Below are 19,794 nucleotides of genomic sequence, written 5' to 3'. Positions count from 1 at the left end.
ATAGCATGTGTATGCCTGTTGGGGAAATTGTAGTCATGTTTCACAGTGAAAAACAAAATAGTTCTGCGTTAATAGCCTTTTTTAAAATGAACCCATAAAACTCAGAAAATCACCATAGCCAAATGCAACTGGTTCCACTCACATACTGAGGGACAATTCAGATTGAAAGTCAACTGTTCCCATGACAACTGCATTTTATAAAGATGAGGCTCCAGGATTTCTTTCCCATATTTTCCCATATTTCCCCACAGAGCTGTACCTTGCTCACAAATACGCTTCCACGCCATGAACTGTGACCTCTTAAATTAAAGTGCTCCCTATACACAGCTTTTACAATGGGAAATGCTAGTCATCTCATCATAAGCCAATGTTCCTGAACTGGAATGATAAATATTGCTGAAGAAGAATGTAATTTTCTCTTACCGGACTAACATCATAGCAGACCTAAACTAGATACTAGAGCCATATTGTAATACTAAATGTATGAATGTGAGGACAATGTACAGTGTAGTCTGCACACTAGATTTGAAGTGAAACAATGAGTATGAGATTAAAGTACAGAAGAAAGTCATTAATTCATAGTCGCCCCAACATATTTTAGACAAATTAACATACGCTAGATAAAATTATAATTGTTAAGACTTAATTGCAAATCTTTTGCAGTTGATGACCCATAGACATCACTAGATGATGCATATCTATCCTGGTGATGCTCTGCCACGTCTGTAATGTAGGCATTGTCAGTTCATGCTTATCTTTTCTTCTTTTCATGAAATGCACGCTCAGTGGGATTTATGCCAGATGATTGACTTGGGGAGTCAAGAAGATTGCACCTATTCTGCCACTCTGGTACTCTTGTAATCTTTGCTTCCTCTGTACAAAAGACTAGAATACCAGAATTCTCCAGGCTTTTTTACACACTTCCTAACAGACTGTAACCTTTCTGTTCTTGAGGCTTATCAGTGGTTTTCCTTTTGCAGTAAACACTCCGAGATGATATATTCTTCCTGGGTGTATTCTTTGACACTATGCATACATATAATGCTCTTGATTTGTTTGAGTTTGAAGCATCTTTCTGTTATTCTTGATTGTGGTCCTCCTTTGTCTGGCAGGTTGTTTGCTAATTCTAAACTTAACAGTGTGTTCTTGCTTGTTAAAGTTTTGATGCATCTAATGTTCTGCCTGTCTCTGACTGAGTAAATCTTATGATGACCTGCTGTATTCACACACCTTTTTCCTCCATGTGTTGAGAGTTAACAGCAACAGATTCCAGATGCATATTCTACATTGAAGGAGAATTCAAGTTGAAATCAGTAAGATACAAAGTCACTCAGAGTGGTTTGATGTGAAGTGCTACATTCTAAAGAAACTTAAATAGAGTCAGAATTGTTCACAGTGACGGTGATATGAACCAGATGTCTGAAGTTAAAAGCTGCATTAGATAAAGTTATGACATGAAATGGTCATGAATATGCTGTCTGGTGCCTGAAACGTGATTGTTTTGAGAAAAGTCCCCAAAGAAGTCATATAGTTTCACATTTATCTGTTTTACTATTACCAACACATATATGTATATAAAAACTCTGATCTGTAGATCTGTAGGTTCATTGATGGTTTTGGATAGCAAATAAAATGGCTACATATGCATTGGAGACATTGTGACCCGAGGTTCCTATCACCATTACTGTAAAGAACCCAAAGAACTGTTTCATATCAAACAACTCTAATGACTTTGTTTATATCTCAACCACTAAATTATAAACTTTGCAAAACCAATGAAATTGTCTTTTAAGAATCACCTGTAGATGATTTGTTAAACTTTGTTAACTAATATAGCAACACACAACTAACCAAGAAACATGGAGCATCCAGCTGTGCTTCCTATATAATTTAGCCTACATAGATGTAAACATGCTTGAATTAAGGCAGATGTGCATTTTAAATGCATTACCAATTTCATTTCAAACCCAGTATTTAATTTGTGCTTGAATACAGAGCCAAACTAATAAAAAATGTTTTGGCTCTGTACTATAGGCCTATATTTCCAGTCAAATAATTAGCCATGCAGTGGGGATATACAAGGGGTATGATAATAAAAGAAATACCACATGAATACCACAAGAATTAGATTAATGAATTGTATTTACTGATGCATTAAATGCCCTGCCCTTGCTTCCTTATTTGGTACAAAAAGAGTAGTATAGAACAAATGAAAAACTTTTTTCTTAGATTCTCCATGACAGTGTTTTCGACAGACAAAGCTGCTATTAGCTGATGTTAGTTCTCTTTTGCGGTGTGTGACATGGAGATTTTTTCGATTAAACAAGGCAAGATTGACCAACATTGAAGGGCCACTACTCTCTACTTGTTATGTAAAAAATGTTAGCAGAAACAAATCTATAATACATTAACTCCAACTCAGAGACTCAGAAAGTGCCATTCAGTCCAACACAGATTTCTTTTCTGAAACTTACTCTTTAGTCTTATATCGCTGGTCTCACCATCAGTTCTCTTCCTAAGCAGTTTATGCTCCTCAGTACATTCCTTTCCAACTGGTGCAGCGTGTTCTGCATCTTGAGAAGAACTGATGTGGAGAAGAGGGACAAGTTATATAAGGTATATGCAGGGCAAAATGGATGCTAAAGTGGACGCTAAAGTGGACACACCTGTGCATGATGAAGGTATTATGTCTAGCTAAATAGGAAACTTGGGGAAATAGGAGTAAATTCAGAGGGACCATCTTTTTCTGAGAAAGCAAGCATAAAGAGAAGATCAAAATGGCCTGATTTAACCAAATAAAATGTTCTATGTTGTTCCAATTTTAATTTTTTTTAACAATATTAACACATTTTCTAAAATCTCTTGAGTTACTAATGAAGAGATCAATGATTTCCATAATTATGACATCTAAAATTTGCAGAAAAATGGCACATTTATGTTTTGATCCTGTGAGGATATGTTAACAAATTGTCATTGAAAAAAAAAAGTGCTAAAGTTCGTGTGACACTTTTCCTCAGATACACAGACCACCACGTTTCTGGCATGTGAGTTTCACCTTTGTTAACTTGGACTTTGTGAGCAAATCCCTTGACGCAATCAATGAGTAGATGGTTTTGTGCACTTTTTGTCTCTTTTTTGCGGAAGGTAAAGTCTTAAGGCTTGTATACAGACATACTGTTGAGGATTGGCATGTTGCAGTTTGAAAGCTGATAGCTTATGGGCAAAGAAGCAGAAGCAGGAAATGAAGTGTCCATACTCATGTGCATGTTGTGCCATCTTGGTAAGCAATATTTTACTTGGTTGCTAGATAATGTGTACTCAGAACTGCTATAATGCATTCTGCTTGACATTATCGTCTTAAATATAAAATATTATGATGTGTATCTGTAATACACATTATAATATTCATGAATATACAATGTTTAAAAGCAGAGTGTCATTCGCTAGCATATTTCTGAGAAAATAGACATAAGAAGCACCATTTTCTGATACAGTCAGTATGTATATAGAAGGATGAAACCTCTAAACCATGTCATTAAAAAAGACTTAAGTGTTTCCACAGGCAATTTATGAAGCAATTTTATAGGACCATGTGCACCCTACAGTGCAAACACTGTTCCCTCTTCATGTTCACATATTCTAAAATGGTAATGCCTCCATACACACAGCTAAACAAATCCAAGAGTGGCTCCATAAACACCGTGGTGAAGTAAAATGCCTTCAATGGCCTACTAAATCGCTAGATCTACACATCAGGCACTGAACTGGACCTTTATAGGACATTCTGAGGCAGTGTGTGTGCCATCATCCTTTTCCATCATCATCCCTTAAGGGATTAGAGGATTTAGTTCTTGAGGAATGGTCCAATAACCCTACACACAATTTAGGAGTGGAGCTGTTATGAAGGCAAAGGATGGCTTCACTCCTTATTGAGTACTTGATATTAATGCATTAGTATGTTCTTGTTATATGTCCACCCCTGTATGTAATGTATGTCCACACTGGGTCTCACATAGTCTTTGGGTCAGACTCAGGATAAAATAGGCAGTGTGCATGCAGTATATACTGTTACTAGGCCCATGTGGAAAACTATTTTGCATGAATACAGTGTCCAGCTATAAACATATGTAGGCTGAGACCATATCAGGGGACATATATCTTTTCTGTCTGAATAAAAGCTTGTACGGGTCACAGGGATGGCTAACCTTTGAAAGGGAGACTATGTTGTATCCTGCTATTGACTCATTCTGCTGATGTGGGAGCACAGAAGGCATGGTAATGCAGAGCAGAAGAGGCTCTTGGAACATTTTATCAAATTTATTATCAATAAGTTGTTGTTAGCTTGCGTCCATATCTATCTATCTATCTATCTATCTATCTATATATCTATATATATATATATATATATATATATATATATATATATATAGATATATATATATAGGAATATTCACTCAAAAGAGGCCCCGAATATTCTGTAATAACTCTCTCTAGGATGAAGCAATCTGAACGAAACAACATGCTATGTGCTTCTCAGTATATGGAGCTTCGAGCAAGCCGGGATGCCCCTGAGTCGGAGGGATGAGGTAGGCGCCGGACAGCCGTTGCAACGTTTAACCTCTGTTTGCAACTTCCGGGTGCAAACCCCCGTACCCCTTCAAGTGTCTGGCAGAAAACGGTGACCACTTCCAGCATCGCATGTAATGCAATCGATTACACATACGTCAGGCATGTAGCATATTTTTTTGCTTCAGATTGCTTCATCCTAACTGGAGTTACAACCGAATATTTGGGGCCTCTTTCAAGTGAATCTCCCTGTACAAGCTAACTCAGAGCGGGATTGTGAGCTTATGTATATTTATACATGTGTGTGTGTGTGTGTACCTATGTATATGTTAGAAATTGTGCGCTAACAGAAAAATGCCATATTTAAGTTTGTTCCCTGTAGATGTGTTAACTTATTTTCACTTATAAAATCAACATGTAATTTAATCAGGGTGTTAAAACTTTTGCATGCAACTGTATACATATATATATATTCCTATTACTCCCTCCACAGACAGGTGGTAACAGTGAGGGGAAGTCACCTTAATAACACCTTATAAAAATTATTTTTCCTGCTACTAACTGATACAAAGTTCAGGAAAGACTCTCTGTATAGTAAGATTGTACTGACTGTATATTACTTCAGTGTTTAATTACTTCAGCATGAGCTTTTTTTCTAGCAAACTAAATAACTACAGAACTGTTTCACTGTGTGAATTACTAGAACAATTTCTGGTGAACAAACCCAGTCAAACTCACTTTCACTCAACCATACTGTCAAACTGAACCGTGTCCAAGTGTCCTTGAAGAAGGTTTAAACTGAGACAAAGCACAGACAAAAAAAATCCCATGTAGGTGTCTGTAGGTGAAATTATCAAAGCATCGCGGAAACTAAAGCATCTAAAGCAATCTGAACCTGTGATCCCATCTTTTGTGAACTCTCCTGTGTGAGGTTGCTTAATTGTGTTCTGGGTAATGTCTCTCAGTGTGAAGATATGTTGCCAGGCAGATAAGTTCATATTTGGCTCGCTCTGAGAAATTCATCTCATCTCTAAACCTCGCTGACACTAAATCCATTACAGCAATGTGGACATGCATTTGCAGCGGCACAGCACTGACCTCAGTGAGGACGCTCTGATGAGGCGATTACCATTCGCACAGTGGACGAATGCCTAGAGCAATTATAAAGTAAAAGCACAGTACTAGAGAGAGAGAGAGAGTGAAAAGGAAAGCATGGTGAATATTAACAAGCCATGCATTTTGTATGATGCGTGAGTGATTGAGGAACTGTAAATACATTATATAGAGACTTTAAAATGGAAAAAAGAAAAAGAATTGTATACACGCGTCAGTACATCCTGTTCTTCTACTTGGCTTTATATGTTTATTATTAGAGCAGACTGGAGTGACCCTGTGGGACAGCAGAACAGACTCTTGCTTGACTGAGCAGAAATCTATGCAAAATTGCATTTCTTGTGCTTTTTATTCACTCCCTCGAGATTTTTGGCAGTGCTTATAGCCCCAGAGGACACAACTATTTCCTTATGTGGTTGTGGACTTTTATTTTAAACTGTTATTGTTTCATAAGTGACAAAAGTACTGAAAATAAAACTTATTTTTAGAAGTTCAAATAGGCCCCTATCCTTAACTGAGCATGCTGTTTTCTCCATGACTGTGAAGTGACATTTATTTTATTGGTTGCTGGCAGAAAGCGCAAAAAATTGCAACAATATAACAGCACCGTAGAAATGAAAACACCAATCAATAGAAGAGAAAAGCTTGTAACAAAGAGAAAACAGAGGACATACATAAAAACCGCTTATCCTTCTGGGTCGTGCTGGAGCCTATCCCAGCTGTCATTGGGCGGAAGGCAGGATACACCCTGGACAGGTCGCCAGTCCATCACAGGGCAGCAGACAGACAGACATACCCATTCACTCACACCTAGGGGCAATTCAGCATGTACAATTGGCCTGACTGCATGTTTTTGGACTGTGGGAGGAAACCCACGCAGACACGGGGAGAACAGGCAAACTCCACACAGAAATGACCCTGGTCACCCGGCCGGGAATCGAACCCAGTCCATTCTTGCTGTGAGGCGACAGCGCTACCCACTGTGCCACCATGCTGCCCCCAGAGGACATACAGGAGCCCAAAATTCAGATGTATAAGAGAACTACACTCTTACCAATAATGGTGCAGAGAGGTAAAGAGCATTTTGTTCATGAAAGGAACACTCCAGTGTTTTTCAGCCTAATCTTTCCGCTGCACTTGTAGCATATGGTCGCTTGACACACACAACAATTTAGATGCTTTTCTCTGAGCTTAAATCCATTGACTTGAAGTACACTACCCATTGGCTTCTAATATAAAAGTGCTTGGAGTCAGCGGGTTCAGTTCTTTCAGTTCAGGGAAAATTGCCTGCATTTTTGTCTGTGATAAGTGACCTTACTCTACAAATGAGGTACATAGAGATTCAGCTGAAAAACGCTGGAGTGTTCCTTCAAACAATCATGTGCTGAAATGTTCTTTAGGAAACCAAACATGGTTCTTCTTTGCACCAAAGAACCTTTAGAGCCTTTTGGCTTCTAGTTTTAAGAGTGGAGGAAAATAGATCTCTTACAACCCTGTCTGCATTTAGTAAATTGGACAAAAGCTGAAGATATAAAGACAGATTGAGTCTATTTGTGCAGCCACAGCCCATCCACACAGCCAATGAGAGAAAAGTGTCAGCATGGACATGTTCTTGTCAGGAAGACAGCAGAGTGCCTCTTGTGCTCTGAGTTGCTGATAGCACCATTTTAATAGGAGAACACAGAGATCTAATCAGTCCTCACAGACATGTCTCATTCATCTGCACATCTATTGCTCTGTTCCCTTCAGGCTAACACCACCATCAGAGCCAAGCTCTGAGGATGTCACAGAGAGATACATTACTGCATCATGTACAGAAAGAATCGCTTTCCCCAGGGGAATTGAAATAATGGGAACAGAAAAAAGCATTTAGGATAAATTAAAAACATAAATTCTCATTGGAAGAATTAGATGTGTATCTGAGAATAATACATATGAATGAAATAGAAATGTAGCTTAACAAAAAAAAAACCTTGTATAACTAAGATAAACTCAGTCCTTGAGACCTCTGAACTATTTCTTTCTTAGTAGTCAAACTTTAGGTTCTGTAGTTTTTAGCGTTTATGGTGGCACAAACTAAATACCATGGTAATCATTATGTTTGGTGGATGAAAAAATCTATTTATAGGATGTGCAGCATGTAGACGATGAATGCTATAACATGATCCTCTATGGCTCACTAATACACAGAAATATCAAACAGCCTACCTCAATACTGCTGACACTGCATTGCAGTATATGTACTTGTTTCATCACCGCAAAATATAGTGCAGTGATTCCAAAGACTTTCAATTTGAACAGAGAGATCTTGAGGGCCTCTCTTCTATAGAGCTCCCCCAGGACTGAATTCATTATCTCTGTTTGTGGCAAGAGCAGGGAAAACTGATTAGATGCTAATAGTATTCGTGATTTGTTCTGTCCCTCACATTAGTGACAATTAATCCTGGCCACTGTTTCACCATGTATAGCCCTCAAATAAGGGCATTTTCATCACAGCACCTTTAACTTTCAATGTACTGCAGATGTGATGTGTGGAAGTTACATATGACCAGTACAGAACCTAAAGTGCCTAGAAGGTTTGTAATTAATATGCAAGTTTAAACACTGTGTGACCATGCAGCTGTCATAACATTCAGGAAGGAGACACGTTCTTTCTCCTAGAGATGAACACGCTTTGTTGCGAAAAGAACAACAGCAAATGACGTTGTGAAGATGCTGGAAGTAACAGGTATAAAATTATTTATATCAACAGTAAAATCTGTTTATCACCATGACCTGAAAGGCTGCTCTGCAAGAAAGAAGCCACAACTGCCATAAAAAAGCCAGGTTACAGTCTGCAAATCCATATGGGGACAAAAATCTTACTTTTTGGGGAAATGTCCTTTGCTTTGATGAAACCAAAAAAAGAACTGTTTGTCCATAATGACCATCATTATGCATGAGGGAAAAAGGAGGAGGCTTGTAAGCCACAGAACATCATCCCACTCATGAAGCATGGGGGCGGCATCATGTTGTGGGGGTGTTTTGCTGCAGGAGGGACTGGTGCAGGTGACAAAATAGAGAGCATTAAGAGGAAGGAAAATTAGGTGGACATATTGAAGCAACATCCCAAGACATTGGCACAAATGGGTCTTCCAATTTGACCCCAAGCATACTTTCAAAGTTGTAGCAAAATGGTTTAAGGACAACAAAGTGAAGGTAGTGGAGTGGCCATCACAAAGCCCTGACCTCAATCACAGATAGAACATTTATGGGCAGAACTGAAAAAACGTGTGAGAACGGAGACCTACAAACCTGACTCAGTTATGCCAGTTCTGTCAGGAGGAACGGCCCAAAATTTCAGCAACTTACTGTGAGATGCTTGTGGAAGGCTACCCGAAACTTTTGACTCAAGTCAAACAATTTAAAGGCAATGCTACCAAATACTAACCATGTGTATGTAAACTTCTGAGCCACTGGGAATGTGATGAAAGAAATAAAAGCTAAAAAAAACTTTGTGGCTGCTCTGAGAATACCACAAAGACATGAATGTATTCATGAAGGTATTTAACATTAGTGCATATTATATCATCACCATAATCCACAGCAATAAACACGACCCTGTATTGTTTTATTTTTATAAGTCAAACAATGTAGTAGGTAGCATGTGGACTAAATAGCACCATCTTCTCATTTTTATCAGCAGAGTGCAGGTGTGCAGTGTTCCTAATCCTTCTCCTAATTTGTGGAGAGGAAAGACTTTGAACTTTCAATTATTAGCAATTCTCTGCAAATTACTGTTAGGGCCAAGGATGCTGTGCTCTTTGGACTTAGGCTGCTACCTCATCAGTAAACATGAGCTAAGATGAGGCCACGGCCAGTGCAAAATCAGTACTGAGTATTTTCGTCTTAGGAGGCTGAATCAGGGGAAACTTGGGAGGCTTATTGGGTGGGGTATGGCATGATGTGAGTTCTTTTTTTCCAAGAGGTTGTGAAATTTAAGTGCTCAGAAGTTTCTTCCTGATTAGCTGTCTGAATGGTACACAAATCAGTATAGGAGCTGGTGACTTATGTTCTGCTCCTTATGGATAAAGGGTTCATATTCGCCAGTACAGGGAATCAGAGTTCATGATTACAGTTATGTTTCTATTTAGAATAGTGTCCATGTAAAGCATGTGTCTGAGCCAAATAGGTGCTAGGCACAGTACTGTTCCACTGATTATGAAATTATGAAACAAAAAAAACACAACAAAACAAAACAAAACAAACTTGGATTAAGGTGCCATGTTGTACAATATATTCCTGGATATCATCAGTATACCTGATTATCAGATATCATCACCTGGGGAAAGTGCAGAACCTTGTGGGAGAGTACTTATATGTCTTTTCCAATTACTTCTAGATTATCTTAACCTGCAAATGGTGAGCAGATGAGCAGATTTCCAATAAAGTCTGTTGCCTGAGGTTAGACTACTTTAGCAGGAAAGCTTTATGCCAGCTGAAAAGATCCTTTTCAGTCTTTGGAAAAAGCAATGATTTTAACTCTTTATCAAATCTACATAATTGCATTTGTGATTATAACTTTGGTGTAGAATCGGGTCAGCCATTTCAGAGCTTTGGGTCCCAGATGTTTCATAAGCTCTGTATTACTTTGCTATTTTTCAGATTCTGCAGGGCAGTATTGAAAAGGTCAGGGTTTTCCTTTCATAATTGCTGATTGCACGTTTAAGGTCAAGTGTAGTTTTCCTATAGTAATATGGAGAAAAGATGGCTAGAAACCTGATTGGATGCGGGAAGTGGGATGGTCTGGATAGGCTATTTTTGTGCAGCTTTAAGGCAGCAGGCTCCAATGTTTCTTGAGATCTGCTACTTTCTCTTTATATGTGTTGAGTCACTTATTAGTTGGGTGACATTAATAACTGGTTAGAACCTGTTGTTTGCATTTGCATCTTGGGAGCTACTGACAGCTACTGATATAGCATGGAATCAAAAATTAGGTGATCCTGTGCCCTCCAAAAAAGCTATGAGTTAGAGTAAAACATGTATCACATAAGTGTTGACTAATAGATTCCCATGACAACTCATCTTATGATTGGGTGTCCAGTCTTATCTGCAAAGCTGTAGTGTGGCTGTAGGTTTTTTAGTCCAACAAAGCAAAAGCACACATGATCAGCTGTTCAAAGACTGAGATCAACTGATTAAACAAATAGAACCTGGTGTGCTCCTGCTTGTTTGAAATGAAATGATAATTTTTGTAGTATTATATCAGACTGTGTGACTTTTATGATGTTTGCATAAGTATCTTGAAATATTTGCTGAATGTTATGATGGATGAAAATTTTTCTTTTTCTTTTCTTTCATCATTTATTAAATTCTACTAAAAATATCCATGTGTAATTTATTCTCTTGAGATTTGTGAAAATAAAGAGCTTAGTAAACACCAGGCAAATGCTAATCCACAGAAAAGGTCAGCAGTCTCATGAAAGTCTTATAAAAGCTTAAAGTAATCAAGAGCCTTAAAAAGTAATTAGACATTTATTCCCTGTTGGAGAATATTTGCATAAAGACCAAAAGGATTATCTCCCACTCCCTAAAATCTTTAATATCTATCATTTGGTGTTGAATTCCCATATTGTACATAGTTACTGACATAAAGATGAAATGTTAGACAAAAAGACAAATACATCATTTGTTTGAACTGATAAATAGGGGTAGAAAGCAACAACACTGCACAGAAAAGAGGATCTATTTTACAGTTTGGCAGGAAACTGAAAGCCAGCTTGACATCAACAGTTCCCACAGTGACTAAGCATGTTGTGTAACTCTAAATGATGTGTAATGGAGATCCATCATTCACTGTCATCCAGATATGGCAGCGTGCAGTTTCACACAGCAGCAATCTATCAGACCACATTTACTGCCTGATAGATGCCATTCCTTTTCCCTGTGTAGTACAGAAGGACACTTTAGAAGAGAAACACCTAACTTGTTGATGGTAGAGAACAAAACAAACAAACAAACAAACAAATAAAAATGATAATGCACTCCTTCTCAGTAGTCAGGAGCTTCAGGAGCTGTTGAGCTAATAGATATGATAAGAAAGGTGAAGATGAGAAATTTTAATACACACGCACACACACACACACACACACACACACACACACACACACACACACACTGTTTATTGTCCTAGACACAATAATTATTTCATTAATATATTAATATTATTTCATATATATTTCTTGGCGACCAAATTGTATTTTATGTTGGATAATAATAATAATAATAATAATAATAATAATAATAATAAATATTTAAAGAGCACTTTTCATTGGTGGCAGCTTAAAGGGCTTTACAGACAGGTGGAACATGGCATGGCATAGTTTTACAGACCCTGCCACTTTTACTATTTCCACATTTTAGAATAGTAACAAAGACATCAAAACTACAAAATACCAAAGAACAAAAACATCATAACTTTATGTTTCCTATTCCTCATAACATTACTGTTTGTCTTGGTGCAGCACTTTGGGCATTCAAGCAGCTTCATGTAACTTTCAAGCATTTACACCTAGTCCTTTAGATCACAATGACTAAACAAACAGTCAGTCAGCTGCATTCAAACTTTTGACTGCTACTGTACATTAGTGGAATATGCTGTGAGTGAATGACAATTACTTTTTAGTTACTTCAGTCATGGCAGAAAATTGATATCCCCCTTTACGACATGTTAGAAAGTAGATGACAAAGTGCTATGAAGTGTGTTGGGTATATAAAGGGCAAGTGCTGAACAGGGAAAATGTCTATCATTCATGAATCAGATCTCATGTTTATCCATTATGCAGTCATTTTCTCATTTAATAATTTGTTAAAGCTCAGTTTCCGCAGGCTTTTCCACAGAATCACATTACCACAGTACCAGTGGGAGGTGATTTCAGACATATTATAGTCTTATATTATAAGATGACAAATTTCATGGCTTTATTGTTTTCCAGGTCTAATGTTAGAACCTGGTTAACTCTGTAGCTGGAAATGCATTAGGGACCCACAGTCAGCACAAACATGCACATACATTTATGAACGCAGCCTTAAAATTTTAAAATTGCTATTTGTGCTTCAAGCAGTGTTTGCTATGATGGTGTTGATGTTAGATTTCCCATAAGATGGATGCAGAGTAGCATGATTAGATGACTAATGTTAAAGTATAAAAACTCTTTAAAGGCTTTTCTAACTTTAGGTCAATTCACTCTCACTAAGATGCTACAGCAGAACCAATAACTTGATGCCCTTCATATTTTGCAACAGCATGAGGAATTTAATCATATTTCATCACTCATATTTTTCATCAGTCATTGAGTTTGTTCTGATTTTCTAGAGCCCAATCACATGCCTCAACAGCACCAGCTCTCTATGCATGCTAAAGTCCTCATATAGGACTCTATTAATGGAGTTTTGATCATAAGAGGAAAATTCAGCACCTTGGACAAGGTTATCTTTCTCTAATACTGCCTTCCGTCCACTCAGCCCCAGGCTCTAAGATCTCACTCTTATTCAGCATCAAGGACAGGAGTATGATGCTAGAAAGAGAAGTCATAATAGGCCAATATGAATAACAGCATGAAGTTACATAAAGAAGCACTGATACTAGCTTTTACTGCTAGAACAGGTGGAGTACCAAAATACGCTATATGTTCAAATGTCTGTAGACATCCCTTCTAAGTGGAGCCAATAGAATGGGACACTCTGAAGCAGCCACACATGAGCCCATGGTTACCATGCCCAATGTCAAGTGTAGGTTGGAGGGATATAAAGTCCCCCAGCAGGGTCAGTGATGTTGTGGGGCTGTTTTTCCTCCAAAGGCCCTTGTGGCCTCGTTAGGATACATGGTATCATGGAGTCCATGAAAGACCAGAACATTTTAAATCAAAATCTGTCTGCCTCTGCCAAGAAACTAAAAATGGGTTGCTACTGGATCTTCCAGCGGGACAGTGATCCAAAACATACATCTAGATAAAAACAAAAATGGTTTACTGAACGCAAACTCAAACTTCTGCCATGGCCATGTCTGTCCCCTGATCTAAACCCAATAGAAAACTTGTAGGGCGAGCTAAAGAGGAGAGTGCACAAGAGAGGACCTAGGACTCTGGACGATCTGGAGAGATTCTGTGGAGGAAGGATCTCAAACTCCCTGCTCTGCATTCTTCAACCTTATGAGATGTTATAGGAGAAGTCTAAGTGGTGTTTTACAAAGTATTAAATGCAGGGGTGCCAATAATTGTGGTTTTGTTAAACTAGAATGCATTTACTTTAATTAAATTTGGATTTTTCTCATTTTTCAATGTGAGATTAAGCTAATCCACCAAAAGGTGAATTTATTATAGCCCTTTTTACTCGTCTTTACCATGGGTAAAAAATTGTGAATATATATGGAGAATAACACAATTTATATATTAGCTTTTACCAGGAACATGCTGTGATTTTTAGCTTTATTCCTCAGTATAGGGAGCTGAGCTCTTGCTGTGTAGTAGCTACTCTTAAGTGAATGTGAAACTGGCTTCAGCTGAGCGAAACAGTATCAGAAAGAGACCCAGCTGAGTCTCCTGGGAGGTTCTAAATTGCGCGTTAGTGCTCAGCACACCCACAACAGCCTGCAGAGCCAAACATGTAGGGGAGGACTGGAGGAAAGCGGAAAACTCGTCATTTCTTCTACAGTCTCAGCAGAGACAGCACACACTCACACATCTCCACCACAGGAGCGTGAGTCCTGAGTCTGCTGAAGTCATTCAATAAAACGTTCAAATTCTTTGGTGCGCAATGGAGTTTCCAGCGGTGACTGTAAGCGGTGCTGAAGATTTCTATTCAGCGATGCCCTACAACTCCAACTTTTCGGAAGAATCAGCCGGACTTCTGACCAACAGGAGCGAAGAGCAGAGCGCTATGAGCGGATCCACAGCCCTGCTGATGGCCATCTCCATAACGGCGTTGTACTCAGCCATCTGCGTGCTGGGGCTCCTCGGAAACCTGCTCGTTATGTACGGCGTGGTCAGGTAAGGAGTGACACACACATTACATGTTTTACTCAGTGTGTAGGACCGGTGCGGGTACCTCTGAAGTAAATGACACTGCCGATTTCTATCAACGAATCATCTGGCATTTAACCCAGTAAAACACACTGGAGTTGGCGTTTAAATAGAAGACTGTCATTGTCAGGTGCTGCAGCTTTTATACTGTTTTAATGTCCACTGCTGCGTTTAGATGTGACAGCCAAGTTATTTGCATGCTGCTGATAATGAGAGATTTCATTACAAAGAGCAATCTAATGGTTTTCTGAACCACAACTCACTGATGAGCTTCACTGTGGACAAACAATGTGTGCAGTGACATTTCAGTGGAGTAATGATGGGAAGAAGAGTGGCAGGATGATAAAGGAAGAGAGAAGGAGCTATACACATGTACACATATACATACATATACATACATATATGTTTGTATATATACAAAGAGAGAGAGAGAGAGAGAGAGAGAGAGAGAGAAAGAGAGAGAGATTGTGATTTCCTCAAGGGAGTGGTGACAGCTTGCCACTCAGCAGGCACAGTAGGAGTCAGTCCAAACACTCTCTTTTCTCCACATATCAGCACATTTTAAAAGCATCCCATAATAGACATACTAACAGAACATGGACAATCAATACAATACTGAATGTCAAGAATCCTCTCCTGTAAGAAACAAAAACATTTTTCAACTCTAGAGCCCTTCTTGTCATTGCGTAATATCCCACACCTACTAAATAATAATAACATTCACATTGTGATGGCAAATTCTACTTAAAGTGGCATTTCGTGTCAAACGTAAAGTGCACTAGGTGCTTGTGCAGTGCAAATGTAACACTGATGGAGGCCATGTGACCAAAGCACTTGCACTACAGGAGTTGTTTTGTGTGCAGTGCTACACCGTCACCCCAGCCCACTTTTTTCTGCTAACATGATGAGCACGTTCCCATTTGCATCCACAAGGGCACTCGAGGCCCGACACAATTATCTCAAACTGTGAGATGCGGCTTTCAAACTCAAATTTAATCCTGGCACATAATGAAATATGACAAGGGAAAAACAGAGTTTTGCAAAAGAGAAAAATGAAGGGGTCTGTCTGATTCACTGATTTGACAGATCGTGCTTTGTAAATTAACTGCTCATGAAAATGAATAATAGTTTCTGTGGAGTTCAGTGCAGAGATATTACAGCACTCTTTGACCCACTTATTGCATTAAATCTGTTCACATTGCAATTATCATCATATGTTATTGCACCACATCACTATGAGCTTTTTTCATCCACTGACTCCTAAAATAAAGACCAAAGGCATACTGTACATAAGTTATGAAGCTTTGTTAGTTTATGTGAAATATACGGTGCTTTAGTGAGTGCATTACTTCAGGTTTAAGTGAAATTTAGCTGAAATAAAATGTTGCTGTCTAAAAAAACATGTATCTCCATTTTTGTTGATTGTTGTTTTTCTACATCATTTGAACCTGGCACCTGCCCTTTACATTGTGTGAAAATTTCATGATGACTGGACCAATAGAAATAAAACTTCTTTACAATAACTTACATTAAAAGTAAAGAACATTTTTACCTTCTCCTGTTAAGTTACTATTTTGGAGAAACGTTTTTCTTTGTACAGTGACAAAAAATAATAAAGAAGCAGCAGTAAACTAGCCTGAACTAGTATAGTTTATCCCAACTCACCCAATTGGTCTGATCCAAGAAAGTAAAAAGTCCACTTGTACGTCACTAATAAAGAGACAGATATATTGTAGAAGAGTGAAAACACTGTTATTCCTTAAAATGTGAAAAACAAAGCAATAAATATAATGCAGAAAACTACAAGAATAAGCAATAAAATGATCAAACGCCTTTAATGAACAAGTATAAAGATATATCTTATTATGTACGGCTTCATTGAGATCAAAGACAGTCCAGGACTAGTGGATGAAATGCTAATGGATATGACACTGGTCCTGCCACCAGAAGAGACAATTATGTACTGCTTTGTAAATATATTTAAGATTAACTGAAATAGACGATGCTCATGAAATATTTCAGGTTAAAATGTCCTTCCCATAGAAATATCAGTGCTTTAAAAAAACATATTTTTTTCCCATTGCAGTTCATTAAAACACAACTATTTTTCAGTCTTGTTGACTGTCAGTCGTTGCCAGGTTGAGGCTCAGGGATTTCTCCCAGATAATTAAGAAGTGATCATTACACAATGACTCACAGAGGAGAAGAGTGCCTAATTAATTCAATGAAAGCTTGTCATTATGTAGGACTGCATTACAAACTAAACACTGGTTTACTGTTCACAACAAGCCTGATACTATCAGCTGCTCTCAATGAACAGCTGATTTAAAACTGACAACCCCTCAGATTTCTTGAAGATCATAAAATATGCTTAAATCTCATTCCTTTTGTAAGACATAGTTTATATTTTCATTTCTTGTAGCAAAAATGTCACTTTCTTCTGTTTCTGAGCTCTTAATTAGATGAGAATTGAAAAAGCTGTTAAATCCATGAATAGAAAGAATTCCTTTTACTCTAAAACACATCCCAGATGGACATGACTTGCTGGATGAGAGGATGAATAAATGTCCCATTTTAAAAACCAGCTGAAATAATTTAAGTTCTTAGTCAAAATAAAGTAAATAGCACAGTTTTAACTTCTTGTTTTCTATGAAGAAGCATGATAATAAATAGTCACCAACTGAACTGCCCTTTGTTATTTAAAATGGTCAGATGTAATTAGTCAAAGTCATTTGTCCATTAATATTCTATTTTGTTTTTATTCCCACAGCCAAAGTAATTAATATCTGCAAATTATAGTTGCTAACAAATTATTATTTGAAAAACTGCAGTCCTGTATTGTAGCACTGTAGTACAACATTTCAATGTATTTCAACAGGTACACAAAGATGAAGACTGCAACCAACATTTACATCTTTAATTTGGCACTGGCAGATGCTTTGGCCACCAGCACTTTGCCATTCCAGAGTGCCAAGTATCTGATGAGCACCTGGCCTTTTGGGGAGCTATTGTGCAAAGTGGTCATTGCCATTGACTACTACAACATGTTCACTAGCATCTTCACTCTGACGATGATGAGTGTAGACCGTTACGTTGCTGTGTGCCACCCAGTGAGAGCTCTTGAGTTCCGGACACCTGTCAAAGCAAAGATCATCAATGTCTGCATATGGATTCTGTCATCTGCCATTGGTATTCCAATCATGGTCATGGCAGTGACCAGAGTGACCGACAAGGGTAAGTGCTTTCAGAACTTTTCTATGTACTTCCAGAATTGATCTTCAATGATTGGACTAGTAATGTTATGTAACCTATATGTGCATTGAATGAGAAATCAGAATAAGTAGCACTACCAACGTTTTCCATCTACATATAACACAACTGCCAAGTCATTGAGATGTGCATGTATTCAGTCAACTTATTTCTAGAGACCTTTGGACCAAGTAGTAGTAATGTAGTTTTTTTACTTTTCTTTTTATTTAGTTACTTGTCACCCAGTCTGTGATTTTCTTTCCTTAGTCCCTGGTCTTACTAAGTTAGGGTTCATCATTTTGCTTGGTTGATATGAACAGTTGTGTGTCATCAGCATTGCAGTGGAAGGTAATTCCATGCCATGCCTATAAATAAGTGGCAGTGTGTATAAGGAAAACAGAAGTAGTCCTTAAACAGAGCCTTGTGGGACTCCAAATTTTATTTTCATATGTTCAGGGAATTCTTTGTTTACATTTAAAAACTGGTAGTGGTGAATCTGTTAGGAGGAAGTAAGTTTCAGCTTCCTGACCACAACAGCTGGCCTATCTAATAGAATGCTGTGGTTTGTTTTGTGATTTCCTGGCTAGGCTTTTCCTTGGAAGTAAGCTAGTTATAAACATTGCCTTTATTATTTGCTGATCTAATGACTTTGATATCCTTAATATTGCCCATTACTGGATAATATAAAGACCTTTCCATCTTTCTCCTTAGGTAAAACTGTCTGCATGCTGAAATTTCCAGATCCGGACTGGTATTATGACACTGTGACAAAAATTTGCGTATTCATCTTTGCCTTTGTGGTGCCTGTTTTGGTCATCACAGTCTGCTATGGACTGATGATCCTGCGTCTGAAAAGTGTGCGTCTGCTGTCTGGGTCCAAAGAGAAGGACAAGAACCTACGACGTATCACCCGCATGGTACTGGTGGTAGTGGCAGCCTTCATCATCTGCTGGACACCCATCCATATCTTTATAATAATAAAAACCTTGGTGGAGATTGACCAGAAGAACCCCCTTGTGATCATCAGCTGGCACTTTTGTATAGCCCTGGGCTACATGAACAGCAGCCTAAACCCAGTGTTGTATGCTTTCCTTGATGAAAACTTCAAGAGATGCTTCAGAGAATTTTGCTTGCCCTTTCGTTTTTGCACAGAGCGGAATAACTTTTCCAGAGCCTGCAATGCCACCCAAGAACCCATCTCAGTGTGCGGCGCATCACATTCAGTGAAGAAGCCAAGATGACTAGAGCTGGATCAGGTGCTGCCTGGAGGACCAAGCAGGACGCAACAGGACCTACAGTCAGAGGGCACTCAGATCTCAACCACTGAGTTCTGAATCTCTTTATGTAGAACTTCAATTTCTTAACAACCAGTTATCACTGGTTGAGAATTCTTTCAGTCTCTCACCATGTATTTATCAGTGGGAATCGAGTTTCTTTCAAACAAAACCTTTGATTTATGGATGTACTGAAAAAACATACTAATAAAAGTTTTTAAAGAGATGATCTGCTGAAATGAAATGGACCTACACAAAAAATACAGCAGATTCATCATGACCTTAACAATCTGCATAAAACAGTCACAAACAGTGTGTCAAAACTGCAGTTGTATTAGGTATATTTAAAACAATCCATTCCCAAAATTACATTAGGCTTTAACTTTTATATTTTCTGGAGATCTAAGACAGTGTAAAGCATTTTCTCCTGTTCACTCCTACACACCAATATAATTCACACATCCATACATTAAAAAACAACATCTGGTATAAAACAGTTTGTAAGTATGACTTGCTGTTATAAAATATGTAAT

At 38.2% G+C, this 19,794-nt stretch overlaps 1 protein-coding gene across 1 annotated transcript; it reads left to right on the top strand.

Annotated features, from left to right (window-relative positions):
• Nucleotides 1-14,472: 14,472 nt before the first annotated feature.
• oprd1b (opioid receptor, delta 1b) lies at nucleotides 14,473-19,254 on the top strand. The gene is made up of 3 exons (XM_036579242.1): nucleotides 14,473-14,705; nucleotides 17,617-17,972; nucleotides 18,699-19,254. The coding sequence occupies exons 1-3, from the start codon at nucleotides 14,473-14,475 to the stop codon at nucleotides 19,226-19,228; spliced, it is 1,119 nt and encodes a 372-aa protein (XP_036435135.1). The 3' UTR covers nucleotides 19,229-19,254.
• The last annotated feature ends 540 nt before the right edge of the window (nucleotides 19,255-19,794 follow it).

This window comes from Colossoma macropomum, unplaced genomic scaffold (assembly GCF_904425465.1).
Source record: "Colossoma macropomum unplaced genomic scaffold, Colossoma_macropomum, whole genome shotgun sequence".
Lineage (NCBI taxonomy): Eukaryota > Metazoa > Chordata > Actinopteri > Characiformes > Serrasalmidae > Colossoma > Colossoma macropomum.
This window is presented reverse-complemented; position numbering and strand designations above follow the sequence as displayed.